The sequence below is a fragment of the Mobula hypostoma genome, unplaced genomic scaffold (assembly GCF_963921235.1).
Source record: "Mobula hypostoma unplaced genomic scaffold, sMobHyp1.1 scaffold_94, whole genome shotgun sequence".
Classification (NCBI taxonomy): domain Eukaryota; kingdom Metazoa; phylum Chordata; class Chondrichthyes; order Myliobatiformes; family Myliobatidae; genus Mobula; species Mobula hypostoma.
Genome location: NW_026948222.1, coordinates 359,787 through 374,802, shown reverse-complemented (window position 1 = coordinate 374,802; position 15,016 = coordinate 359,787). Strand labels below are relative to the sequence as shown.

Here is a 15,016-nt window from a genome sequence, read left to right as displayed (position 1 = left end):
TTGACTCTCTCCATTGGTATTATTCCCTGTTCCCACTGAGCTGCATGGGCTCCTGGCCCCAGTAACTGAAACACTCTCACACAAATAGCCCTTGTTGATGTGCAGCTGGGATTTTCTTTATGTACTGTTATTTTAAAGTGCCAAAGTTTTAGCGCCATGTAAATATCTCCTACTCAGATGTATGGTTGGTCTGCACAGCTGTTAAAAGGAATTAGAGTGAATATTAGTATTATTTAAGGTTCTTGTCAGAGTCATAGAAAAGTACAACACAGAAACAGACCCTTTGGCCCATCTAGTTGGTGCCAAGCTATTTGAACTTTCTACTCCCATACCCCCACCATCCAGGTACCTATACAAACCCTTAACATGTTGCAATCGAGCTCGCATGCACCATTTGTGTTGGCTGCTCACTCCACACCCAGATGACCATCTGTGTTAAGAAGTTTCCCCTCATTTTCCCCTTAACATTTCACCTTTCACCCTTAACCCATGGCCTCTGGTTATAGTCCTACCCAATCTCAGTGGTAAAAGCCAGCTTGCATTTACCCTATCTATACCCCTCCTAATTGTGGTATACCTCCATCGAATCTCTCCTCAATCTTCTATGTTCCAAGGAATAAAGTCCTGACCTGTTCAATCTTTCCTTATAACCCAAGTCCTCCAGACCTGACAACATCGTTGTGAATTTTCTCTGAACTCTTTCAAACTCTTTTACATCTTTCCTGCAGGTTGGTGACCAAAACTGCACACAATACTACAAATTAGGTCTCACCAATGTCTTGTACAACATCAACATAACATCCATCTCCTGTACTCAGTACATTGGTTTATGAAGGCCAATGTGCCAAAATCTTTCTTTCCGTCCCTATCCACCTGTGACACCAGTGTCAGTGAAATATAGACCTGTATTCCCAGATCCCTTTCTTCCACAACACTCCTCCATGCCCTACCAGTCACTGTGTAAGACCTACCCTGGTAGGTCCTACCAAAGTGCAACACTTCGCACTTGTCTGCATTAAATTCTTTTTTCCATTTCTCAAGCCATTTTTCCAGCTGGTCCAGTTCACACTGCAAGCCATGATAGTCTTCCCGCAGTCCACTGAATCCCCAGTCTTGGTTTCATCCATAAATCTGCTGATCCAGCTAACCATGTTATCATCCAGATATCTGAAATAGATGACAAACAACAACAGATCCAGCACTGATCCCTGTGGCACACCACTAGTCACAGGCCTCTGGTCAGAGAGGCAACCATCTGCTACCACACTCTGTCCTCTCCCAAAACCAGTGTCTCATTCAATTCACTATCTCATCTTGAGTGCTGAGCGACTGAATCTTCTTGACCAACCTCCCAGATGAGATTTTAACTTCACTGCCTTGCCTTCATCCACTTTCCTGATAACATCCTCAAAAGACTCTATAAGATTGGTTAGACATGACCTACCATGCACAAAGCCATGCTGCCGATCCTTAATCAGAACACATCTATTCAAATACTTATATAAATATATGGTTTCTGCACATATGTTCCTCGTTTATTTTTAGAGCCTTTTTTGAACAGTGGAACAACATTGGCTATCCTTCAATCCTCCAGTCCATCACCTGTCACTGAGAATGATTTAAATATCAGTGCTTGGGCCCCGACAGTTTCTGCACTTGTCTTCTGCAGGGTACCAGGGAACAGCTTGTCAAACCCTGGGGATTTATCCACGTTAATTTGCCTTAAGACAGCAAACACCTCCACTTCTGTTACCTGTACAGGGTCCATGAAGTTGATCCTGCTTTGCCTCACCTCTATAAGACTCTGTGACCATCTCCTGAGTAAATACAGATGCAAAAATAATATTTAAATTCTCCCCCATCTATTTTGTCTCCTCATATGGATTACCATTCAGATCTTCCAGAGGGCTATTTTTTTTCCCGTGCAGTCTTTTTGCTCTTAACATATCTGCAGAATCCCTGAGGATTCTCCTTCACCTTGTCTGCTGGGACAACCTCATGCCTTCTTTTATTTCTTTCATAAGTGTTCACTTGAATTTCCTGTACTTCATAAGTACCTCATTTGTTCCTATCTGCCTGTACCTGGTATGCACCTCCTTTTTATTGATCTGGGAGATGAAAGCCAAAGGGGTGATAGAGCTGCACGGTGGGAGGTGGGGGTAGGGGGGGTTAAACTGAAGTTGCAGGGAGAATGGGAGCCTGAATAACAGAACAGATAGTGAAGGAGTTGTGGAGATAGATGTTGTTCATTCCTCCTACAAAGTCAGGAATGAAAACGTTGAGCATGGTGCAGTGAATATGCTGAGCCCTGTATATTTCAATACAAGGAGCAGCGTAGGAAAGGCTGATCTGTTCAGTACATCGATCAACACCTGCAATTATGACACTAGGATCTGGCAACTGTGGACTGGGACAACAACAGACAGGATCTCCCAGTAGCCACCCGCTTCAACTCTGCTTCCCACTCCCATTCAGATATGTCCATATATGGCCTCCTCTACTGCCATGATGAGGCTAAACTCAGGTTGGAGGAGCAACACCTCATATAACGTCTGGGCAGTCTCCAGCCCCTTGGTACGAACATAGAATCCTCCAACTTCCTATAATTCCCTCCCCCTCCCTTCCTCTATCCCTATGTCACTCTGCCCCCTCCCACAGCTGCCTACCACCTCCCTCATGGTTCCACCTCCTTCCACTATCCATTGTGTTTTCCCCTATTCCTTCCTCACCTTTCCTGCCTATCCCCTCCCTGCAACCTCCCACCCCCCACCCCTTTATCTTTCCCCTTACTGGTTTTTCACCTGGAACCTACCAGCCTTCTCTTTCCCACCCTCCCCCCACCTTCTTTCTAGGGCCTCTGCCCCTTCCCTCTACAGTCCTGATGAAGGGTTCCGGCCCGAAACGTCGGCCGATCTTTTCCACGGATGCTGCCACACCTGCTGAGTTTCTCCAGCGCGTTGTGAGTGTTGCTTTGACCCCAGCATCTGCAGATTATTTTGTGTTGACAAATGTCCAGCATGCAGCTTAAACTTTCTCCGTAGTGTGAACCCGGTAGTGTATCACAAGTTTAGATTACTGAGTGAATCCCTTCCCACATTCACAGCAGGTGAACGGCCTCTCCCCAGTGTGAACGCAATGATACACATTCAGCTGAGATGATTGAGAGAATCTCTTCCCAAAGTGATCGGCCTCTCCCCAGTGTGAACTCGCTGGTGTCTTTGTAGGTTGGATGACCGAGAGAATCTCTTCCCACAGACTGAGCAAGTGAAGAGCCTCTCCCCAGTGTGAACTCGCTGGTGTCTTTGTAGGTTGGATGCATGAGTGAATGTCTTCCCACAGCCTGAGCAGGTGAATGGCCTCTCTCCAGTGTGAACTCGCTGATGTGCCCGCAGATCAGATGACCGAGTGAATCCTTTCCCACATTCTGAGCAGATGAATGGCCACTCCCCAGTGTGAACTGACTGGTGTGCCAGTAGTTCAGATGACTGAGTGAATCCTTTCCCACATTCTGAGCAGGTGAATCGCCACTCCCCAGTGTGAACTGACTGGTGTGCCAATAGGGTAGATGACTGAGCAAATCCCTTCCCACAGTCTGAGCAGGTGAATGGCTTCTCCCCGGTGTGAACTCGTTGGTGACTCTGTAGGTTGGATAACTGAGTGAATGTCTTCCCACAGTCTGAACAGGTGAACGGTCTCTCTCCTGTGTGAACTGACTGGTGTCTCAGTAGGTGAGATGCCTGTGTGAATCCCTTCCCACAGTCTGAGCAGGTGAACGGCTTCTCCCCAGCGTGAACTCGCTGGTGACTCTGTAGGTTGGATGATCGAGTGAATTCCTTTCCACAGTCTGAGCAGGTGAACGGCTTCTCCCCAGTGTGAACTCGATGGTGTCTCTGTAGGTTGGATGACTGAGTGAATCTTTTCCCACAGACTGAGCAGGTGAAATCCCTCACTGCATTGTGAACTGACTGGTGACTTAGTAGGTGAGATGATTTAGTGAATCCCTTCCCACAGTCTGAGCAGATGAATGGCCTCTCCCCAGTGTGAACTTGCTGGTGAGCCATTAGGTCAAACGACCGAGTGAATCCCTCCCCACAGTCCGAGCAGGAAGGATGGTCGATTGAATCCCTTGCTCCACTTCTTAAATACATAGACATAGACAGCAAAACTGGTGTGTTGTGTTTGAATTCCCAGACAGATTCCTCGTCGTTTTTTAAGCTGTAAAAAGATTTACAAAATCCATCAATTGGTGATGGACAACGTCTCAGATGAGATCACTTTTGTTTGCCAAAGTGTGATCTGACATCACACTGTTACAGTGAAGTTGAACCCAAGTTGGAGAGAGAAATTATCTTGTAACTGGGCACAGTGCTGGTATCTAGAATGACCATCAAACTCTCTGATGCTCTTCCTGTCTCTATAAGAATGGGGCATTTCTGCCGTCTCCAATTTGTGACCTGGCTCAGTTTGACTCTCTCCATTGGTATTATTCCCTGTTCCCACTGAGCTGCATGGGTGCCTGGCCCCAGAGTAACTGAAACACTCTCACACAAATAGCCTTTGTTGACGTGCAGCTGGGATTTTCTTTTATGTACTGTTAATTTAAAGTGCCGCAGTTTTAATGCCATGTAAATGACTCCTACTCAGATGTATGGTTCATCTGCACAGCTGTTAAAAGGAATCCGAGGGACTGTTAGTATTATCTAAGGTTCTTGTCACAGAGTCACAGAAAAGGGCAACACAGAAACAGGCCCTTTGGCCCATCTAGTTTTTGCTGAACTATTTAAACTGTCTACTCCTGTACCCCTACCATCCAGGTACCTATGCAAACCTCTTAAATGTTGAAATTGAGCTCACATGCACCACTTGAGCTGGCTGCTCATTCCACACCCGGATGACCATCTGTGTGAAGAAGTTTCCCCTCATGTTCCCCTCAATGTTTCACCTTTCACCCTTAACCCTACAATGTGGGGAGGAGAAGATGGCGGCGCGACGGCAGCGTGTTCAGCCACTTCGGTGGTGATGTCTGTTATCCGTCAAGTAGGGGACTGTGCACAATTCTGATTTGATGGAGACGGACGTGAGAGTACGGAGAAACATCTGGAAAACTTCTGAAATGCCCACTTCACTGCCGCTGCTACTGTGTGGTAACTGGAATCTACGGAGCAGAAGGCCCCGAAATCCTCGTCTTTGCGTGTGTCAGTGGCCAGGGCGAGATCGAAGGCGCTTGGCAGAGGATGGTGCTCGGGAGGCTGTATCGGAGAGGCGGTTCGGAAGCTCGAAGTTTTCGGACGGATGGACTCAGTGTCGGCTGTGGTCGGCTGCTTCCAAGGCATCGGCAAGTTGACGGTGCCCGGAGGTTTATGGCAGGGAGTTTCTCCCTTTTGCCGCCTGTTTTCAGGGACTCGGGAACTTTTGAGACTTTATTTACCGTGCCCATGGTTTGTTCCTCATCAAATTATGGTATTGCTTTGCACTGCTGTAACTATATGTTATAATTATGTGGTTCTGTCAGTGTTAGTCTTTGGTTTGTCCTGTTTTCTATGATATCACTCTGGAGAAACATTGTATTATTTCTTAATGCATGTATGCATTTCTAAATGACAATAAAAGAGGACTGAGTGTTCTCATAATCTAATCTAACGCATGGCCTCTGGTTGTAGTCCCATCCAATCTCAGTGTAAAAGCCAGCTTGCAATAACCCTATCTATAGGAAATCTGCATCAGGCAGAAAAGGGTGTTGTGTAAACTGATGGGACTGAAGGCTGATAAATCCCCAGGGCCTGATGGTCTGCATCCCAGGGTACTTAAGTAGGTGGCTCTGGCAATCATGGATGCATTGGTTATAATTTTCCAATGTTCTATAGATTCAGGATCAGTTCCTGCGGACTGGAGGGTAGCTAATGTTATCCCACTTTTTAAGGAAGGAGGGAGAGAGAAAACAGGCAATTATAGACCATTTAGTCTGACATCAGTGGTGGGGAAGATGCTGGAATCAGTTATAAAAGATGAAATAGCGGCATATTTGGATAGCAGCAGCAGGATGGGTCTGAGTCAGCATGGATTTACGAAGGGGAAATCATGCTTGACTAAGCTTCTGGAATTCTTTGAGAATGTAACTATGAAAATGGACATGGGAAAGCCAGTAGATGTAGTGTACCTGGACTTTCAGAAAGCCTTTGATAAGGTCCCATATAGGAGGTTAGTGTGCAAAATTACAGCAAATTGTATTGAGGGTCGGGTACTGACATGGACAGAAAATTGGTTGGCAGACAGGAACCAAAGAGTAGGGATTAATGGGTCCTTTTCAGAATGGCAGGCAGTGACTAGTGGGGTACCGCAAGGCTTGGTGCTGGGACCGCAGCTATTTACAATATACATTAATGATTTAGATGAAGGGATTAAAAGTAACATTAGCAAATTTGCAGATGACACAAAGCTGGGTGGCAGTGTGAAATGTGAAGAGGAGGTTATGAGAATGCAGGGTGACTTGGACAGGTTGGGTGAGTGGGCAGATGCATGGCAATGCAGTTTAATGTGGATAAATGTGAGGTTATCCACTTTGGTGGCAAGAACAGGAAGCCAGATTACTATCTGAATGGTGTCGTTAGGAAAAGGGGAAGTACAACGAGATCTAGGTGTCCTTGTTCATCAGTCAATGAAAGTAAGCATGCAGGTACAGCAGGCAGTGAAGAAAGCTAATGGCATGTTGGCCTTCATAATAAGGGGAGTTGAGTATAGGAGCAAAGAGGTCCTTCTGCAGTTGTACAGGGCCCTGGTGAGACCACACCTGGAGTATTGTGTACAGTTTTGGTCTCCAAATTTGAGAAAGGACATTCTAGCTATTGAGGGAGTGCAGGGTCGGTTCACAAGGTTAATTCCCAGGATGGGGGGACTGTCATATGTTGAAAGATTGGAGCGATTGGGGTTGTATACACTGGAATTTAGAAGGATGAGAGGGGATCTGATCGAAACATATAAGATTATTAAGGGATTAGACACGCTAGAGGCAGGAAACATGTTCCCGATGTTGGGGGAGTCCAGAACCAGAGGCCACAGTTTAAGAATAAGGGGTAGACAATTTAGAACGGAGTTGAGGAAAAACTTTTTCACACTGAGGGTTGTGGCTTTGTAGAATGCTCTGCCTCAGAAGGCAGTGGAGGCCAATTCTCTGGATTCTTTCAAGAAAGAGTTAGATAGAGCTCTTAAAGATAGCGGAGTGAAGGGATATGGGGAGAAGGCAGGAAAAGGGTACTGATTGTGGATGATCAGCCATGATCACAGTGAATGGTGGTGCTGGCTCGAAGGGCTGAATGGCCTACTCCTGCACCTATTGTCTATTGTCTATAACACTCATAATTGTGGTATACCTCCATCAAATTTCCCCTTAATCTTCTACATTCCAAGGAATAAAGTCCTGATCTGTTCAATCTCTCCTTATAACCCAAGTCCTCCAGACCTGGCAACATCCTTGCAAATTTTCTCTGAAATCTTTCATACTTTTTTACATCTTTCCTGCAGGTTGGTGACCAAAAATACACACAATACTCCAAATTAGGCCTCACCATTGTCTTGTACAAAGTCAAGACAACATCCATCTCCTGTACTCAGTACTTTGGTTTATGAAGGCCAATGTGCCAAAATCTTTCTTTCCGTCCCTATCCACCTGTGACACCAGTGTCAGTGAAATATAGACCCAGATCCCTTTCTTCTTCAACACCCCTCAGTGCCCTACCAGTCACTGTGTAAGACCTACCCTGGTAGGTCTTACCAAAGTGCAACACCTCACACTTGTCTGCATTAAATTCCATTTTCCATTTCTCAATCCATTTTTCCAGCTGGTCCAGTTTGCACTGCAAGCCATGATAGTCTTCTCGCAGTCTGCTAAACCCCCAGTCTTGGTTTCATCTACAAATTTGCTGATCCAGCTAACCACGTTATCATCCAGATTGCTGATGCAGATGACAAACAACAACAGATCCAGCACTGATCTCTGTGGCACACCACTAGTCACAGGCCTCCAGTCAGAGAGGCAACCATCTGCTACCACAGTCTGGCTTCTCCCAAAGAAAGTGTCTCATCCAATTGGTATGCACCTCCTTTTTATTGATCTGGGAGATGAACGCCAAAGGGGTGATCCAGCTGCATGGTGGGAGGTGGGGGTAAGGGGGGGGGGTTAAATTAAAGTTGCAGGGGGAATGGGAGCCTGAATAACAGAACAGATAGTGGAGGGTTGTGGAGACAGATGTTGTTCAGTCCTCAGACAAAGTCAGGAATGAAAAAGTTGAGCATGGTGCAGTGAATATGCTGAGCCCTGTATATTTCAATACCAGGAGCAGCGTAGGAAAGGCGGATCTGTTCAGGGCATGGATCAACACCTGGAATTATGACACTAGGATCTGGCAACTGTGGACTGGGACAGGCTGCTTTATGGCAAAGGTGTGCTTGGTTAATGGGAGGCCTTCAAAACGAAATTTTGAAAGCACAAAGCGGGTATGTGCTTGTCAGAATAAAAGGTAAAGATAGAAACTGTATCTCTTGGTTTTCAAGAGATATTGAGACTCTGGTGAAGCACAAAATGGAGTTGCATAACAGAGATAGGCAGGCAGGTTCTTATGGAGTATAAGAAATGCAAGGGAACACATAGGAAATAAATCAGGATGGCTAAAAGAAGGCATGAGGTTGCCCTCGCAGAAAAGATGAAGGATAACCCTCAGGGATTCTAGAGATAGATTAAGATCAAAAGTATTGCAAGGGACAAAGTTGGTCTTCTGGAAGACCAGAATGGTAATCCATGTTTGGAACCAAAGCAGATGGGGAAGATCATCTCTATTTACTCAGGAGATGGACACAGAGTCTATCGAAGTGTGGGAAAGCGGCATTAACATCGTGGGCCCTGTACAGATTAAAGAAGAGGGGATGTTCACTATCCTGAGGCAGATTAGGGTGGATAAATCTCCAGGGCATGACAAGGCGCTCCCTCGGATCCTACGGGAGGTAAGTACAGAAATTGTCGGGCCCCTAGCAGAGATAATTAAATCATCGTTGGTGACAGGAGGAGGAATCAGAGGATTGGAGAACAGCCAATGTTGTTTCGCTGTTTGACATAGAACATAGAAATCTACAACATATTACAGACCCTTCAGGCCACAAAGTTGTGCCGACCGTGTAACCTACTCTAGAAGCTGCCTAAAATTTCCCTCGCACATCGCCCTCTATTTTTCTAAGCTTCATGTACCTATCTGAGAGTTTCTTAAAAGACCCTATTGTGTCCACCTGTACCACCGTCGCTGGCAGTGCATTCCATGCATCCATCACTCTCTGTGTGAAAAACTTACCTCTGACATCCCCTTGGTACACATTTTCAAGCACCTTAAAACTGTGTCCCCTCGTGTTAGCCATTTCAGCCTCTGGCTATCCACATGATCAATGCCCCTCATCATCTTATACACGTAAAAAAGGCTCTGAACATAAACAAGGAAATTATACATTGCTTTGAGGATTTGTTGGAAGTATACAGAATTATGAAGGTAGAGATAAGGTAAATGCAAGCAGCTTTTTCCACTGAGGTTGGGTGGGATGACAACCAGAGGTCATGGGTAAGTGGGGAAGGTGAAAAGACAAGAGGAACATGTGGAAAAACCCTTCACTGAAATGGTTGTGAGAGTGTGGAATGAGATGCCAGCACAAGTGGTTCATGCCAGCTGAATTTGACCATTTAAGAGAAGTTTGGATGAGCACCTGGATGGTAGGGGTATGGAGGGCTGTGGTCCCAGTGCGGGATGTTGCATTAGAGAGTTTAAATATTTTCAGCATTGTCTCGATGGGCTGAATGACCTGTTTAACAGAACTTCTCCATGTTTCTTTGACAGAGAAGCTGGCCAAACTTGATTGGAAGGGAAACTGGTAGGAATGACGATGGAGCAGCAATGGCTGGAGTTTCTGGGAGCAATTCAAGAGGTGAGTGATCGATACATCCTAAAGAAGTGGAAGCATTGGATAGGCAGGAGGACACAACCGTGGCTGAAATGAGAAGCCAAAGCCAACATAAAAGCCAAAGAGAGGGCAAATAATAGAACAAAAACTATTGGAAAGTTTTTAAAACTAACAGAAGACAACTAAAAAAAATCAGATATGCTCAGGGCATTGAATTATGATTTGTAGTCATTAATGAGTCTTGGTAGTACCCAACAGTTTGAGGCATTTAGAGGAACAAAATATCCGGGGCCTCAATATCTCTAGAAAACCAAGGTTCCCTGCACCAGTTACCTTTCAACTTTTAACTTGACAGGCTCATACAAACGCTACACATTCAAAATTCCACTTCTGAAAGACCCCCACTTACCAAGTACTCCTTTGCCAGAAAACAGCCTGTCCCAATCCACACTTGTCAGATCCTTCTTATACCATCAAAATTGACCTTTCTCCAATTTAGAATCTCAACCCGTGGTCCAGACCTCTCTTTTTCCATATTTACTTTGAATCTCATAGTATTATGATTACTAATTTCTGTCTCCAGCCCTGGATCATTCCCTGACAGCTTATTGAACACCTCGACGTCAGGACTTCTATGTACTGATTAAGGGCACATTTGACAAACTCTACCCCATCTAGTCCTTTTAAGTATGGGAGTCCCAGTCAATATATGGAAAGTTATAATCACTGACTGAATCAATCTTTGTTTCTTGGCATGGTCTGCGATCTCTCTACAAATTTGTTCCTCAAAATCCTTCAGACAGTTGGGCGCAACCAAGTCCCAGTAATGGCGACAATATCATGATTCCATGCCCTGAGCTCATCTGGCTTTCCAATGATGCTTCCTGCATTGTGATATACACAGCTCAGCACATTCATCACACCATGCTCAACCTTTTGATTGCTGACTTTGTCTGAGCAACATCTGTCTGGGTATAAAGAAAGCAACCTCTCCCTCAATGTCACAAAAACAAAGGAACTGGTTGTGGACTACAGCAGGGGTCCCCGACCTTTTTTGCACCGCGGACCGGTTAAAAATTGACAATATTCTTGTGGACCGGCCGACCTTGCGGGGGGGGTGTGGGCAGTGTTCAAGTAGGGTTAAACTCACCTCAACATGTCTTTTACAGTTAGGGTTGCCGACTCTCTCACTCCCAAATAAGGGACAAAAGTAGCAGTCAAATATGGGACACTTGTGTTTACCCCGAGAAAGACTACAATGACCATGAAGCCTTGCGTGGGCACTGTGTGTGCATGCGTGTACGTGCCGATTTTTTTTTACCACAAATCGGCTTTGGCTTAATCTTCCCGACGACACTGTACATACATTATTTCTACCTTATATAGGCTGTGTATTTATCATATCATTCCTGCTTTTACTACGTTTGTATATGTTAGTGTTATTTTAGGTTTTATATGTTACTTGGTATGATTTGGTAGGTTATTTTTTGGGTCTGGGAATGCTCATAAATTTTTCCCATTAATGGTAATTGCTTCTTCGCTTCACGCCATTCCGGCATGAATGGTTGCATAGGAACACTCTACCTTAGCGGGGGAAATACGGGACAATCCGTATGGGACGAACCAATTTAGCCCAATATACGGGATGTCCCAGCAAATAAGGGACAGCTGGCAACCCTATGTTCAAGTTCAACAGTGCGTGACAGGGAATGAGGAAAGGTGCAGCTGACTCGTATCGGTTCCTCCCGGCCCCCTAGCACAAGCTTTGCGGCCCCATGGTTGGGGACCGCTGTACTACAGAAGGAATGGAGACAGGCTGATCACTATTGACATCAATGGATCTGGGGTTGAGAGGGTGAACAGCTTTAAATTCCTCGGCATAAACACCACCGAGGATCTCATGTGGTCTGTACATACCGGCTGTGTGGTATGTGGCTGTGAGCCTCTTTCACCTCAGATGCTTGAGGAAGTTTCCTGTGTCCTGCACCTTGGGTGTAACTCACCTCTCTTCATGTCATATCTATCCCAGATGATCTGGAATTCATCCATTTCCAGCTCAAACTCCCTAACGTGCAGGGTTGCAAGCTGCAGCTGGATGCACATCTTATAGGTGTCGGTGTCAAGGACACTGGAGTCTCCCCACCTTCCCACCAATGTCCCGTCTAATTTGTAATGAGCGGTGTGCCAAAAAATCTGGTGCTGTGCAATTGTTACCCAGTGACAATATATGCACACTGAATTTTAAATAGAGAGGTATTTATTTTAACAGCCTGCAAATTACTCTTAATAAGATATCCTCTGGGTTTGATCAAGTTAATCTGCAATCTCACACAACCTATATAGCAGGCCTGTAGAGGGTGATGAAGGATTTTCTCACTCCAGCTATTGCACATCGTCCATATCTGATTTGCTTACTAAATGACACTTTAAAAAGTCAGATTTCCAAATATCACTCCACTTCCTCCCACTTGCAAATTCTCCAGCAACTTTTGCATTGCCACAATACACACAGGTAACACCAGTTTCTGTATTGTACATAAATATTTCCCCTGAACCCTCCCTCAGGTGACTGACGGCCAATGCATATGAAATGAAGGGCAGTATTCTGTCTCCTTGGCGTCTGGCACATTCGTGATGTGAAAGCTATTTGTTGCCCAGGACAAAGGTGTTTGATATCATTATCTTCACAGAGTGAATGGATCAAAACATGTCCTCACGGTTAAAAAGGTCCAGAACAATAAGAGGTCGAACAAGCAACACACACAAAATGCTGGAGGAACTCAGCAGGCCGGGCAGCATTTATGGAAAAGAGTACGAATGCTGAGTTCTTCCAGTATTTTGTGTGTGTTGCTTGGATTTTCAATATCTGCAGATTATCTCTTGTTTGTGATTGGAAGCAGAACAAAGGTGATTTTCTTAACAGCTGATGTAAAAGATTTTGTTCCCTTTCTCCGAGTTCCTACTCCTTGCATTTAGACAGCTGGAGCTCAGCTCTGTCTGAGAGATCCATCGGTTCCCATTCCCTCATCAGCCGGAAGCTCCCCGGGGCCCGTGTACGGGTCGTGGGGCTGAGAGAGAGGGAAGAGAACAGGACTGTCCCGGGATTGCGGGCCACGGTGTCCGGAGCTCACAGCAATTGTCCCAAATTCGGTGTTGAAAACCCCCTCCCGCAGCCGGGGAATATCTCTTACCTGGTGCCGATTTCTCGCGGCCTTTGTGTACTGCGCGCATGCGCGATATTCAGGAACAGCCTGTATTCGATCGGTGTTTCAGCGACAGTGAACATTGTTGCGCAGAGCTTTCTGGGTAATCACGCTTCCATTAAAAGTTTCTGCAAGTACTGGTTCCATGTCCATACCTCAGGTTTTTTTTTGTGTAGAAAACTCAGTGCTGTTTTAACGCACAAAACAGCTCCCATAAACAATTCACTTAATATTAACAAACTTTCCACGTGTCTAATGCCAAAGTAGAACCTTCTTACAAATGCATTATAAAACAAAAGAAATTCTGCGGTTGCTGGAAATATAAACACATACACACAAAAATGCTGGAGGAACTCTGCAGTTCAGGCAGCAGCTAACCAGAAAAGTACACTGTCTCGGCATGCTGAAGGGGCTCGGCTTAAACGTATTCCTCTCCACATTTGCGGCCTGATCTGTTGATTTCCTCCAGTGTTTTGAAGAAATTAACCACTTTGTTTTCAATCAAACAGTTTCAATATGTTTCTGATCTTTTATTTGTAGCAACATCCTGCTGGTCTGATTCCTCTTCCTCCTCCTCCTTGAAAACTCTCAGCCCCATCTCTTTCTGGAGCCCCAAAGCCCTGATTCACGCTGGTACCTCTTTGGTTTCTGACTCTGCACCATCGAAGATTCACTCGCTCATCTGCTGTCAAACTTAAGAGGCGCATTACAACAACTCAGCTGTCTGAGGCACAGACCTTTGAAATGAGTGAAAATGACACAAAGCTTTGAAAAAAGCAGGGAAGAAGGAGCTTAACCACCATAGTCCAGAGCCCTGGGGAAAGTTGAAACCACAGTGTGCTCATCGTCTTATTCAGCCTGGAGAGAAGCATGCAGGAAATCCATGCAGGTGTATTGGATGATGAGATGTATTGGTCGTGTGGATAGCCAGAGGCTTTTCCCAGGGCTGAAATGGTTAACACGGGGTGGCGGGGCGGGGGGGGGGGCGGAATGAGGTTTAAGCTGCTTGGAAGTAGGTACAGAGGAGATGTCAGAGCTAAGTGTTTTAAACAAAGTGTGGTGTGTATGTGGAATGCACTGCCAGCGACGGTGGTAGAGGCGGATACGACAGGGTCTTTTAAGAGACTCTTAGATAGGTACGTGGAGATTTGGAAAATAGAGGTCTATGTGGTAGGGTAATTCTACGCAGTTTCTAGAGTAAGTTACATGGTCGGCACAACATTGTGGGCCAAAGGGTCTGTAATGTGCTGTAGATTTCTATGAATTTATGAAATTCAAGGGAAATCTCCTGTCCCACGGAGTGGTGACGAGTTGCAACCTGTCATCACAGGGAGAGTGAGAGGGGAACAGCAGGGATAGATTTTGATATACTGATATGGGACAGAAAGATGGGCAGGGACCAGATGGGAGGAGTGGCCTCTCTAGTGTACATTGTGAGTGTGGTAGAGACAGTAAGTACCTGAGACACAGGATTTGATACAGAACTGATTGATCTTTCACAGATCCACAATATTAAACACCAGTCTAGTTTAAGGCTAACATCAGCAGAACGGACTCCCCCAATGCTCAGTGACCAGGGTTCAGTCCTGGGTGCGATGAACAGCCGCAAGAACTGCAGAATCTGACAGTAACAGCCCCTCATGAACCTGCAGCTGCCTTCAATCACCAGATCTGTGCATTCCGACAGTACATTGAGCTGATATACGACAAAACAATAACTGTAACAAAGCATTATGGCTGCAGAGAAAGTGCAGTGCAGATAGACATATGGTGCAGGGTCACGTCAAGTTACATTGTGAGGTCAAGTACATTTTATCAAACTGGAGACCATTCATTTGGTTTATAACCGCAGACAGGAAGCCGTCCTTAAGCCTGGTGGT

The 15,016-nt window shown here is 45.5% G+C and overlaps 2 protein-coding genes across 3 annotated transcripts in view; one reads left to right on the top strand and one right to left on the bottom strand.

The window, feature by feature from the left end:
- Positions 1-15,016, bottom strand: part of LOC134342005 (zinc finger protein 585A-like) — a 66,655-nt gene that overhangs the window by 4,331 nt on the left and 47,308 nt on the right. The window contains exons 4-5 of the mRNA XM_063039944.1: positions 13,125-13,235; positions 3,152-4,215 (exon numbers count right to left, since the gene is read on the bottom strand). Of these exons, the coding sequence (XP_062896014.1) occupies positions 3,152-4,215; positions 13,125-13,235 (1,175 nt within the window). The remainder of the gene's footprint in view (positions 1-3,151; positions 4,216-13,124; positions 13,236-15,016) is intronic.
- The window catches only part of LOC134342002 (gastrula zinc finger protein xLCGF3.1-like), a 44,788-nt gene that overhangs the window by 6,413 nt on the left and 23,359 nt on the right, over positions 1-15,016 (top strand). Inside the window, exon 3 of one of the 2 annotated variants that reach the window (XM_063039939.1) lies at positions 9,870-9,957. The gene's annotated coding sequence lies outside the window, so the exon portion shown is untranslated. Of the gene's footprint in view, positions 1-9,780; positions 9,958-15,016 lie in introns of those variants that run through there. The other variant, XM_063039940.1, reaches the window with a different exon arrangement.